This window comes from Rousettus aegyptiacus, unplaced genomic scaffold (genome assembly GCF_014176215.1).
Source record: "Rousettus aegyptiacus isolate mRouAeg1 unplaced genomic scaffold, mRouAeg1.p scaffold_m13_p_6, whole genome shotgun sequence".
Classification (NCBI taxonomy): domain Eukaryota; kingdom Metazoa; phylum Chordata; class Mammalia; order Chiroptera; family Pteropodidae; genus Rousettus; species Rousettus aegyptiacus.
Window position 1 is genome coordinate 68,085,447 of NW_023416309.1, and position 13,185 is coordinate 68,098,631.

The window sequence follows — 13,185 nt, forward strand, 5'->3', positions numbered from 1 at the left end:
AAATGGAACTGATAGCACTAGCAACGCATTATAAGTAATCAAAAAATTTGTAATGAATTGATTTAGACAAGGGAATTATTTAATTCTAAAATATATAGAAGAAACATTAGACCTTGGCATTCTTAAGAAAGATTAATTTTAATTAGGAGAGGTCAGAGACAAGATTAGTACTTTAAAAAATACATGTGTAAAACAGATTAGATATTTAAATATGAAGGACCTCAACTTAAGCAAACATGGCAGATTAAAGGTGTCTGTATCTGTCCTCTCTGAAAACAGAGAGGAGAACAGAAAACAGAAAATTCCAACTTTGAGAAAACCAGGAAACACTCCAAATTTTCCTGCCAAATACAGGGAAGACAGTGAGAGAGGATACATAATATGACTCAGTAAATATTAAATTTAAGAATCTCTACCTTAGGCTTCGACTGCAAATCACAGGAAGAATTTGGCATAAAGTATGTGTACTAGGGATGGGGAGATGAATTGTAGCTAGAAATACACAAAGTAGAATCAGGGGCCAAGATACACATCTGGCTAAGTACAAGCTTACATTTATGCAGAAGCAGCTCTGGAAGGAGCAGCCTTAGGTCCCCCGCCTCCCTCAACCCTCCTCCAATTATCCTCATACCCCTTTCCATTACCACAGGACTGCACTAGGGACGAGCTACCTGGCTCAAGCTTGGGCCATCACATTTACTCTCAGAAGACTGTGGAATTGAGACAGAGGACTCTGCGGGAAGACCTTCGGGGTTAAGGCTGAGGTTACCATGTTGATGAGTTAACTTAAATGAAGGTGGAATCAGAAGAGCAAATTGGTGAGAAAAAAATGAAGTGGAAGAACAGAGAAAAGCAGAGATGAACAGTGAGGGCAGAAGCTAAACTGTAACTGATGAAGTGGCATGTGGGTCACTGTTTCCAGAAGTGTGGCTACAAAAAGAAAAGAAGAACCACTGTCCAAATATTAAGTCAGAAGAAAAGGATCCAATGGGGCAGTGAGGCTGGAGGAGACACTGACCTAGACCCCAGGGAGGGCCTGAGCTGAACACCTGCTCTCAGGCACCCTTGTCCATAGGTCTTAGAGTATAAGGTAAAACCGTAGTCCCATGGGCCCCCCAATAATTTCCAAAAATAGGTGTTGGATTCTGGCAGCTATAATTTGCTATTGAAAAATAGCAAATTACTAAATACATTCAATTTTAACTATACCTCTCCCTCTGACCCCTCCCCATGGCCACCCTGAAACTACTAAATCCATTTTATCCAATTATCCAATATTGCATGTAGCACTTCCTTCACTAAATGGAAGGAGTTCAAGAAAGCTAGATACTTGCATGATACGTAAAGGGTGAAAGGAAGTAAGTTACTAGTAGGGATATAAAAATGGCAAAGAAACAGGAGGCGCTAAGGTGTCAAAAGACAAAACACTTCTTGATTTTGCCTGTGACAAGTTTCACTTACCACATGTGCATCTAGACTACTAATAGCATGGATCCCTTAGGCTGTGATGTGACTGTGCTTATATGAAGTCTCACGGGGACAGATGCAGTGGTTTTGGCTATAAGTTAATAGGGATAAACTCTGTGGTGAAGAGCTGAGACCAGAGGTTAAAACAGCGCCATTCTGACCCTCTGGAGCATTTCTTTCCAGACATCCTCAGATGCAGATGCTAGAGCAAATGGTGCCAAATGCACCATGACTCCGGGTTTATTCACGTACATCTGGGGTGCTTCCTGAGTGACGTGAGGTACAATGTACTCAAATTCACCAAGTGGCCCCCAAGCCATTAAAGACTGATAAATAATTCTACCACAAAGGCCCCAGAGCTGAAGTAAAAAGCAGAAAGCCACGGGGTCAAGTGTTTCCACAGGAATTACATTTGGTAAATAGGAATTGCAAAAGGATCTTTCTATTAACCACCTGCAATTATTGTAAGGCCACACTGTTCTCCAGAATAGACATTCAGAATAACTAATAACTTTGGTGTCCCTGTAAGAGTTAGGATGAATTTAAACACGTCATTTTAGTATAAAAATGCCTTTCCTTTTCACTAGTGAGGAAAACAGAAAAAACAGTATTTTCCCAAACAGTTGATAAGGGAGATAATCTTTTCTTTCTTCCTTTTTTTTTTTTATAACTCTGATAACTTAGACATACAGAATTGTCATTTTATGTAGGTAATAAAGAAATAATTAAAAATACTGTCCTGTAAATTCTCCTTGGGAAAATGCAAGAAATTATGATGTAATTTCACAGACTTTATTCTTATTAAATGGTATTTTAGTTGTAAAGATTTTCCCGATCCTCAAAAAAAAAAAAAAAAAAAAAATTACAGAAAATTTCTATTGCCTTAAATGTAAAAGTATAGCTATACTGCAATTGATTATTTCAAAAACAGTCAATGGTCTAACTTTTCCTTGTTGATTAAATATATTCAACATCACTTTATAATCTGAAACAATACAGACCAAGAGTAGCAGACCCATAAAAGGAAAGGCAGGCAGCCCCAAGACTGGCAATCAAAACACAACGGGACCAGATGCATGTTCATATTCTTGAAACACAGTGGAGCCATAGTCTGCTGAGTTTATTTAGGTCAGCCCTAAGGTGAAAATATATTATATTCAAAATTATTCTTCAGAATCCCTAGAAGTCATCCATAAAGTATATGCAAGGTTATTCGTGTACAATTCCAGAAACAAAACAAAATAAAACAAAACCCAAAAACTATGTCCACTAAAGTTTGAAAATTACTGAGTTAAATTAAAAGGAGGAACAAAAGAATAGTCTATATTTAGGTGACTGGGCATTCATACCATTCTGCCTTAAGGATGACTCAGTGGAGGGGAGATAGAGAATTCTAAAGAATTCTGTTTCCCTGCAGAGTTTACTCCATTCTGCCTAAAAGGTGAACAATGGCAACTTGACTAAAGTTATGCATTTTTATTGTGGTGGTTGTGAAGATTTGTCTGAACAGTGGGGCTGCCACTTCTCTGGAGGTTAGCTTCTCATGTCTCCTTTGCTACTGCTCTACCTTATCCTGGCACTGTACGAAGAGCTGTAGAATTTTAAGAAGGTGGAAATACCTGTAGACAGTAGAGAGACATTCCTCAAAGGATAAACAAAAATTACAGAAGAGAGAAAAAGGGAGAAGGCAGGTAGAAATGAACAAGAGGAGCAAGGGCCGAGAGGCAGGAACAAGCAGTTTATAAGGGGGAGGCCAGTGATCCATAGGAAAGGGGAGAAAGTGTTTGAAAAGCAGACACAATTTAATTTAACTTGTAGGCAATGGTGGCTAGCAAAAAAATTTCACCTCCATCATCATGACCACTCTGATCCAAGCTATTATCAACTCATCCCTGGAACTGTAACAGGTCTCTCTGTTCACTCTTGTGACCATTCTGAGGAACATGCAATCTTTGTCTTGGAAAAATTCACAATGTAATAAAGAGGCACAAGGAAAGAGACAGTGAGCTAGTAGTGCTACGATAAGGACACAAAGAACATCAAGACAAAATGTCTAACACCACCTCACTGGAGTATGGAAACAGCTATCCCTTCCAGAGGAAGCGACACTTATAAAACCTATCTATCTGCACAGTAAAAGGGCAAGATTGCCAAACCTGGCACAGATGACAGAAAGCATGGCACTTTAGTGAAAAAAATCAGCAGTTCCATTAAGTCACAGTATAACACAAGAGGATGAATGAAAAAAGGTGAATGTGGTGGAAGATGACGCTGTAAGAACTGGGAAGGATCAGCCCATGAAAGGCCTTTTATGACACAGTAAAGAAGTTAAAATAAATATTTTTTTTCTTAAATATGTTTAGAATGCCCCAAAAGTTTTAAAACAGAAACCAATGATTGTTTAAGGAAAACCTATCTGCCAGTTGAGTGGAAGACAGATGGAAGGAGGGTCAGAGAAAAGGCAGAGAAACCAGTCGGGATGCTATTGTAATAACCCGTGTGAAACTGATGACAGTCTGAAACTAAAGCAGTGGAGTGAGAGGGCAGAGACTCCATGGTAAATTAGGTGGCTGAAAAGACACGATTTGTTGGATAAAGATGAAGCAGACAAATGAAAAAAAATGTCTAGAATGATTTACAGGGGACTGACTTTAGAATGTAAATGAACAAGTATACAGTGAAAAAGACAATTTGAGAGAGAAAATGATGAATTGGGATATATACTTATGGAATCTGAGATGTCTACAGGGGCATCCCAAAAGAGCTTTTTAAAGACTCCAAGCTCAAAAGAGAGATCTGGGCTAGAGGTAGACAATGTAGAGTGCGGTATCTGCAGAAAAGTAACATGAGAAGGAGGCTAATGGCCACCAACAAAGGAGCTAGCAGAGGAGGAAGAACAGAAAGAAGAGTTTGGAAAGGAATAGGCAGAGTGGTGCAGTTCTTATTCATTGGTTCTCAGCTTCAAGACTTCATTCTCTCTGAGAAGTCATCCTTGACCTCCTTGGTTTGGGTTAAGCTCTAGCTCTTTGCATTCCCACATCACTCAGGCATGGCCCTAAATTTGTATTTACCACCGCACCTCTGGTATCTAGCACAGAGCCTGGCTGATAAGCACATTAAAAAATATCTTTGTTGAGTGAACTATACCTTTCCTGTATTTAGTGTCCTTATACATGTCTGTTGCCATCTCCTCAATGTGATTTTAAGAGAATGAAGACCATGTCATTTATCTCTTTGTAATCTTAGCAACTAGCACACTTCTCTATAGGGACAACATTCTCCATAAACATGTCCTGATGATGATAATATGAACAAAAGATTTAGATCCTACTCCTGCCTACTTTCTACTGAGTGGTTGTACCAACTAAAACATGATAATGGAAACATGTAACTTTCACTTTCTAAGTTCTCTTATTTGCCAAGTGTTTTGCTTCCTTCTGCCCAGCTCTTGAAACTAATCTGAATTTCATTTTTTATTTTATTGCCTAATAAGTATTGAAGTATTTATTTTGAAGCAAATTTTGAAAACAGATGAAAGTTCTACAAACAACTATAGAGTTTTAAACCTGCTCCCCAAAAATGTAGGAATTATGATTCCTACATGTGAGAAAGTAGTGTTATGCAAAGATTAACTCAAGGACTTGCCCAAGCTCAGAATCAGATAACATTTTTCACTAGACAATGATTACCATATGAAGAATATCTGAAGACTGTTTTCTATGATAAAAAATTTTAAAAATTGCTAATTTACTTTGTCCAGTCACCAAGTTAAAATTGGATGACACTGAAATACAACTGATAAAAAGATAAACTTCTCTGATATTTACCTTCATTACATGACTTTGAGTTTGTGGATTCGACTTCTTAAGTGGGTTTACTCACCCTGCAATGTGAGCTCCTGATATGTGACATGCAAATTCTAAAGTATGTTGCCAGAGAATACAAGGGAGCTCTAAGCCCAACTCCCTTCTCAAAACAATCATTCAGAGCCATGGCATTTTGGCAAACTAAACAAGTCAATTGACTTCATTCATCTTTTCCAAATTATAAGAAGACATAAAGATATTAAATGTCATTTTTAAGAAGATATTTAAAGAGGTCTATATTATGGTATCTACCTACAAACTGATTTAGATACATTATACTTTCCATTTAGGTGGGTTTTTTGTTTTTTGTTTTTTGTTTTGTTTTTTTACCTCTTCTGGGCAATTATGTATGAAATAGTCTAAAACTAAGGAAATTCTGTGAACATCATAATCATCACCATCATTCTCTTTTTATCAGATGGCACATAGTTATCATCCAACTGGACATTGTTGAGAAGGACACTATTAAGAATTCTGCGGGGACAACAGCTGTAAACCAGAACTGTCCTGGGGAAACATGGGTTACAGCCATTAGACCTGGAGCTCACTTACTTTCCAATCATACCATGTGGCAGAGCACTTTCCCTACGTGATCTCTTTGATCCTAGCCATCACTCGACACACACATAACCTCCTCCCCTCTTCCTTTCACTGTCTCAGTTTAACAGCTAGAACAAGCAAAACTGCTAGAGGTACATCCTTGGGCTATTATGTCTGGACAAGAACTTCCTATTTTCCAAATGCTTCAAGTCCACACAATCTAAATGGTTCTCTCTAGGAGCTGTTTGTTCTTTGGTATTTTGTCTCTGGCTCGCCCAGGGAGACAACTTAGAAATTTGTTATTTGCTTCCTGTGCAGAAGTCATTGAGGACATTCTTCTAATAATCATCGCCAAGTGTCTTTTCTTATTTTTAAGAACTAAGAGGCAGAAGTTGGTCTCTCTTGAGTGGTATTTTCTTTTCACATACAGAGACTTTTAGAGACAGTCATGTGTAGTCATTAGGAACTAGGAGTGTGGAGTCAAATGGACTAGGCCCAAGTTTTGTTCTTCCACTTGTTCATAATACTGGGATTCTCAGTTTTCTCACCTGGGCACTGAGGGAAATTTAACAGCATCTATCTCATGCTTATCAGTATGATGTAACTATGATTTCACCAGGAAATGTAGAATAAAATTTCTAGTTCAACCTTGTTAACTATGTGAATTCAATAAATTTTTCTTGTGATCTTATCATTTACCCCCAATTTTATTTTTCATAACCCTGACTTTCATTATCTATTTCTCTATTTAACTGATATTGATAGTCTTATGATACCTTTACTCTGGAATAAATTAAAATTAAATAAGCAAACAAAAAAGCACTATCTTCTGTGTCAGCTCTGTAAGGTATTCAGTGCCCAAACATCCCAGACGTTTTTCTTGAAGACGAAACTAAAAGTGCAGAGTACGGATGTGGCCTGACAGGTCCACACAAGCAAAGGGCTCCTTTCAGGCATTTCCCCACATCCTCAAGGTATCATAGAACAACTAGTCCAGGCATATCTTTCTTTTCTTAAGCATTACCATATTACTTTATCTCCTTAGAATATATCTTTGTTCACTTAAATACAATTTTTAAAAATAAACTGCAATCACTTGAAAAAGTTAACAAAACATATTTTCTCCATAAATGTTTATAGACTGTCTTTAAAATAGATAGAAAGCAATCTATGTAAAAAGGCTGAAACAGCTGTCATCAGTAAAAGACTTTTCAAGGATTTCTTTCCCAGACTTATCATACTGCTGCCCATCTACAATGACAGGGCCTTACATTTACATGCCAAATTATAAATGAAGTCTATAAAGTTGTATAGATTCAACAAGGCATAGCAGCCCAAATCAAATGGGGTAGTAAATACCAAAAAGAGAATTTCAAAATAAACTGGCTATACTTTGTACTAAAATGTCCAATAGCTGTTATAAATGTGAGAACCACCACAGCTGAGAAATAAATGTTAACAGATAGTCAATAAGACTTTCTACTATACCCTACAACCACCCACTCATAAAATATCTGTTTAGGAAATAATAATTTACTGTGTTATATATAATAAACAGTAACCAACAGGACATAAAGTCTTCAGTTTTAAAATTATGCTTCTCAATGCAAGATTTCTGCCCCAAGCTTATAATACCTTCTTGTACCTATTTAGTAAAATATATCCTAGATATAAAAATAAGTTTGAATCTACTTTTTTTCAGGCCTTTACTTTGCTCTCTAAAATAGCAATTAAGGTTATTATAAATGAGATTCTGCCTGGGTCATCTTGTAAACAAGAGATGAAGTTGCAATTTTAACAAGACTAATAATTATACTGTAGCCTGTCTCCTTTAAAGGAAGGGCACTGTTGATACCAATGACCAAAGCCATGATGCTCCATCCTGGAAGCACCGACAGACTTTGCTTTCCAGGGTGCAAGAAGTAACCACACTGGGCAAAGGAAGATGAGCTACTAGTAGAATGACAGGCTTTTCCCTGAATTGCTACTATCTGCCTAATGACTCTTGACCCATATTTCTCTTGGTCATAAAGGAAAGTATAATTTCACTGAGGAAAAACAACTGGACAGAATTTCCAAATAAGTAAGAACCTACCCGTGATCTGATAAGAGCAGCTTTTAGCTCTTGAGATGGCTTACAGAGTTTGCATTCTCCCCTCTAAGACAACTTTACTCAAATAAAAGTACTCTGACATTTTCTAAACATAAACACAGCAGATAGCTCTATTTATATTTCAAAAAAAGAAATAAAATATCAGTAGATATGAGATTTTTGTTCTTATATATTTTCATCTGGCTCTGTTGTCCTTTTCAAAAAAATGGTATTTTAAATTAATTTAAGAATCAAATGGCTAAAAACAGTATTAAAACAACATTTTTACATAGACTTATTGACTATATCTGCATTTGCTTCCTTAACTGTTTTAGTTAATATGTGTGACTATTTGATCCACAAGTGTTGCCCCAATAAATTTTGAGCTCCGTGAAGGCAATGCCTGGAAATATGAAGAGAGGATTCACTGATTTAGAATAGTCAGTATAAACCATTTGGCCCTTTTATTTTTCTCAGCTTATGATATCTTTTGGATGACAAAAAATATTTTAAATGCTGGTTTTGAGGTCTCCAGGAAGTAAAATGTTTAATTATTAACCATTAGTGATATTAAAATATTTACATGCCTTTTAGTTCTACTTAATTGAATGTGGTAGAAAGAAGAGTAATGGAGGCAGTAATTTACTTGGCATATAACAGCATTATCAGTTTATCTGAAAAAAAAAAAAAAACGCTTCAGACATAACTTTCTTCTAAGATCCTATATGGATTTGTTTGAAATTCGTGTTAATGGAATATTTTTACTTCAGCCACTACAAGTGAAACTAGCCCATGTCTCAAAATTGAACTGAATGAGAAATGTATCACATGAGTTACTACTCCCAAAACAAAACTGCAAATATTAGATCCATTTTAAGTTCTCTATAGTACACTTTGGTTAGAATTGAAAAGTACTGTGTATCCAAGCTAGTATGTCCCTTTGGGGGTGTGTTATTTTCACTTTACAACTCAGGGCAAAAGATTGAGAAATGATTCACAAAGAACAAGCAAATGAATGTTCTATAATGTGAAAGAGACTTATATTCATGATTTTACCTGATCTGTCCACGAACCAGTGGTCTGTTCTTTGTCCTATTCATGTTTGAATCAAATGGCACCTCAAAAAACTGCAAAAAGGTTGAGAAAAAGACAGAAAACATTAAATATAAAGTGAAGCAATTCTTTTCTTTTGCTTTAGTTCTACAAATTTTTCCACAGTAAATTACATTTTAATTTTGATAGTACGAATTAATGCTCTTGGTACTATTTAGAGGAAAATTTCCTGCAAAAGACACATTTTAAAAATGAAATGCATTAATTGTTAGGAATACACAGTTCCATTTTTATTCACTTTGAAAAACACTTGGTTAAATACACAACTGCATTCTTCAAAGACACTGTTTCAGGTTGTAAAAGAGACAGTCTCATCATAAACATAGTTTTTCTACGGCTTTATTTGGAAGTTAAATATGACTGACAGATGTATCTGAGTGCGAAGCTGATGGGGGCAAACTGTGATGGCCATGCTATGTCAATTTAGCTAACCTGGAACTACCTTTCCTGCATAGTTGTAGGTTAGGAATAGCCACAAGAGAATCTTGCATGAGATTTAGAAGGTGGAAATGAAGAGGCAACCATGTTTATGCTTGAAAGTTGGTGAAAGGTTGGACACTATTGCAGTGCACGCCTAATTGTGGATCTGTTGGTTTGTCTTGTTGGTCTGGAGTGTCACTGGGCCTGAACCTTTTCCAGCTCCTGACAGATCTCCTTGGGCTTCAGTAGACCCCCATGTTCTCATAATCTTAGGCCAAATCTATGTGCTGCTCCATGGCAAAGTGCACCAGCTCTTCTGCAGGTCACTCGCATCATAAATTGCAGGCTTCAAAGAGTGAGAAACAGACATATATTCCAGTTTGTTCTCATGAGTTTTTTTCAGTTTATCCCTGCAGATTGCAGGTTGCTCTTACTTTCCTCTACTTTCCTGACTGATGGCTCTGCTTACAACAGGCCAGCACTAGCTACAGGTTCGACAACACTGTAGAGACTCCCTAACTCCAGGATCTCACCAGGCCTAAACCTTATAATACACCCCTATACCACTCATAGTGGTTCTAACATTTTGATCAAACTTTCAATAGTGCCATTATTTAAAAGTATTTAACTTTCCAATATTTTCATCTTATCTAATGATCTAAATGGCAGGCTTCCTGTGATATGTGAATTCATAATGTTAAAAACAGCTATCTATGCAAATAGACATTCAATAAATGATTTATTAAATGAACCATCGATGCAAAAAATACATATATTTGCAGACTGCATTACATTCATTTAAAAATAATACATAATTTATGAGTGTTAAAAAATTCTTTGCCCATAAGAATCTATATTCTTTTATGGAGTTAGTTCAAGTTACATGTAATTAAAATGTTCTGTCTGTTCACCTTCCCGCCCTTTCCCAATATATAAATATATTCTATAGGTATTTGAAATAATATTTCCTTCATGACCTATTAATTTAATTTCACAGGACTAATGAAGGTTCCAATCACAAATCATATTATTTAAATGCTGGTAAGGAGTTATCTAATTTAACACAGAAACTCTTGTATAAATAACATCTTGGCAGTTCTCAAGTCTGCGTGTACGTATATGTGTATGTGCATGTGAATTCCTAGTTCAGGAATTCTAATGAATCATTTCATCTGGATGAAAAAAAAACATTATTTTTTTCTACATTTCTGGCAAAACAGCGATCAAAGGATGGGAACTGAGGTCTAGAACATGGCAATTGAACTCCAGGGTGCCATAACTTGGCAGCAGCTTCTGACTCCCAGGAATGCTTAAATTTATCAGGACAAGCAACATCTGGGTAGAAATACCATGCTAACCAAGACTGATGGTTCATTTCAGTGAGGGCTCAACAATTCTTCCTAGCACTGGGATCAGAGCTCATCGTGCTACTTTATTCTGTTTTCAGAGTATTTTCTATAATGCTTTTCAGTTAGGTTTAGTGCTTTTGTTTAGATACTTAAACCACATTTTCAAAACAGGAAGCATAGTATATTTAGATGAGAAATTTAAATACTTTAGAACCTATAGCTGGCTTTACTTTATTCACATTTTTTTTCCTGTGCTTTATAATAATTTTTTCCCATAATATCATTTTAGTTGCATCCAACTACTTCTGCAGTAAAATAAAACTCCTTTTATTTTTGTTGAAAATAAAATACAAGTGCAGTATATTACCAACCCTTAGAATACACTGTTCTGCCCCTTTTTGATATTTCCTCACTACTTCAAATACCAACAGAAGTAAAATGCTGTAGTGAACACAATTCGGACAGTTACTCAAGCCACACTGATTCAAGAGCTAGGCTTGTGCTCAATCTGCCTCCTTTTAGAAGGCTCTGTTCATTGGGTCTCAGATGGCCATATAGCCTAATTAATATCTTACCCTACCCTCCAGTCTGGGACACAGTGATTGGTTTATGAAGTGAATATCTGATTCAAACTGAGCCATTGAGAGTCCTTCCATGGGGCTTTACAAACCAAAGCCCAGGAAAATATGTCCTCCTTGCTCTTAGTTTGCCTGTGGCCAGGGAACAGGATATAAGGGAAGTAGAAGAGAGATCCAATATTGATTCCTTGGGTCAAGTTATATCCATGGCTCTACCTCTGCCCTTTATAGGTTTATATCTCTTGCCTTGGACATCCTAATACATGAAGACTAAAATTTTCAAACATTTGAGCCATGTACTGCACAGAAGTAAATATCGTGCCTTTTCCTTCAGCAAAACAACGTATTTTCTGTCCATATTACACTTTCGAAAGAAGATTTTTTCTCAGTCCTTTTTCTCATAAAAATCTATCAATCTTTTCGAATTCTGCTCATTTAAATTTTCCCTTTTTATATTTAGATTCACTACCTAACCATCTTCCTTCTAATCAGTCAAATATTCCTTCACATTTCTTGCCCTCCAGCAATCACTTAGGCTTTTGGGTTGCAAATGGCAAAAAAAAAAAAAAAAAAAAAAAAAAAAAAACCCTCAAACTAGCTCAGAGAATAATGAGGCTTCATGTCTTACAACAGAGTTGCACCTGCTTTTAGAAATTACTGGCTTCAGTATCAAATGTGCTATCAAGATTCTGGCTCCTTCTGTCTCAAATCTGCTTGCCGTATTCCTGCATGCAGGCTCTTTCCATGAAGCAGGCAAAATGGCACTGTCAGGACTAAGGCAACCCTAGCAGAAAGTTTAGTTCCTGATAGCTCCGAAAGAAAAGTCCAGAACTATCATGGCCATAAGTCATCATGGCTAGGGGAATATGTGACTACCCTGTGAGCCTGGGAGGGGTGTTGGTGGAAAGACAATATGACACACTATCCCACTCAAACCACATTATTGTCTCTATAGGAAAAGAAAATTTTTATTACCAGAAGAAAGTAGGAAAATGTCAGGCAGACTAATGTAGTAAAATTATTTATAACTTAACTGTAAAGCTGACAACCCCAAATCATTTGATTTCATACATGTCATACCTATAATATAACTTGCCTAACTACAGAGTATTCCTAGTTGAAGTATCTGAAAAACATTAATATAAACATATAATTATATTAATCTATTTTTCTCATAATCAGTCTGAGAATCAATATAATAGTTCTGTGTATTTAATAGAATAGTAAATGGATCATTTTTCTCCCATCGTAGTTACATGATTAAGAAACAGAGCACTATTATACCAATGGATAGTTATCAGACACTTATTATCAGATTTTTGCTTTTCTGTTATACATATTTTTATATTAGTAGATAATTATTAGTACTCCAAAGAGATGATGTTCAGATATAAAATTTCTGTATTAATCCTTCTAATAGCCAATATACACTTATAATATTATTGAATTTTATGAGCTAAATTGACACAGATATCTAAAGTGAATAGAAATATAACTTGGCCCAAGTGATAAACTTTTTGCTCTTACTTTGATTAATTATACCCTTTGCAAAAAATAAATATACTCTAGAGATATTTGTAAGTCAGGCTCAGAAAATATTGAATTTGATAATAAGGTGCAACTTTTTCTTTCTCTACGCTAAATAATGACAGCAGCATTCTTTTTAAAGACTCAATAGAAAAACAAACATGTGAACCTTGTCAGAGTTTATTTTTCCATCCATCTTCTCAAAGCTGTCAACAAGTGTTTGTCATTCGAAT

At 36.0% G+C, this 13,185-nt stretch overlaps 1 protein-coding gene across 1 annotated transcript in view; it reads right to left on the reverse strand.

Annotated features, from left to right (window-relative positions):
• The window catches only part of LOC107519012 (protoheme IX farnesyltransferase, mitochondrial), a 114,556-nt gene that overhangs the window by 23,482 nt on the left and 77,889 nt on the right, over positions 1 to 13,185 (reverse strand). The window contains exon 5 of the mRNA XM_016161213.2: positions 9,022 to 9,092. Within this exon, the coding sequence (XP_016016699.1) occupies positions 9,022 to 9,092 (71 nt within the window). The remainder of the gene's footprint in view (positions 1 to 9,021; positions 9,093 to 13,185) is intronic.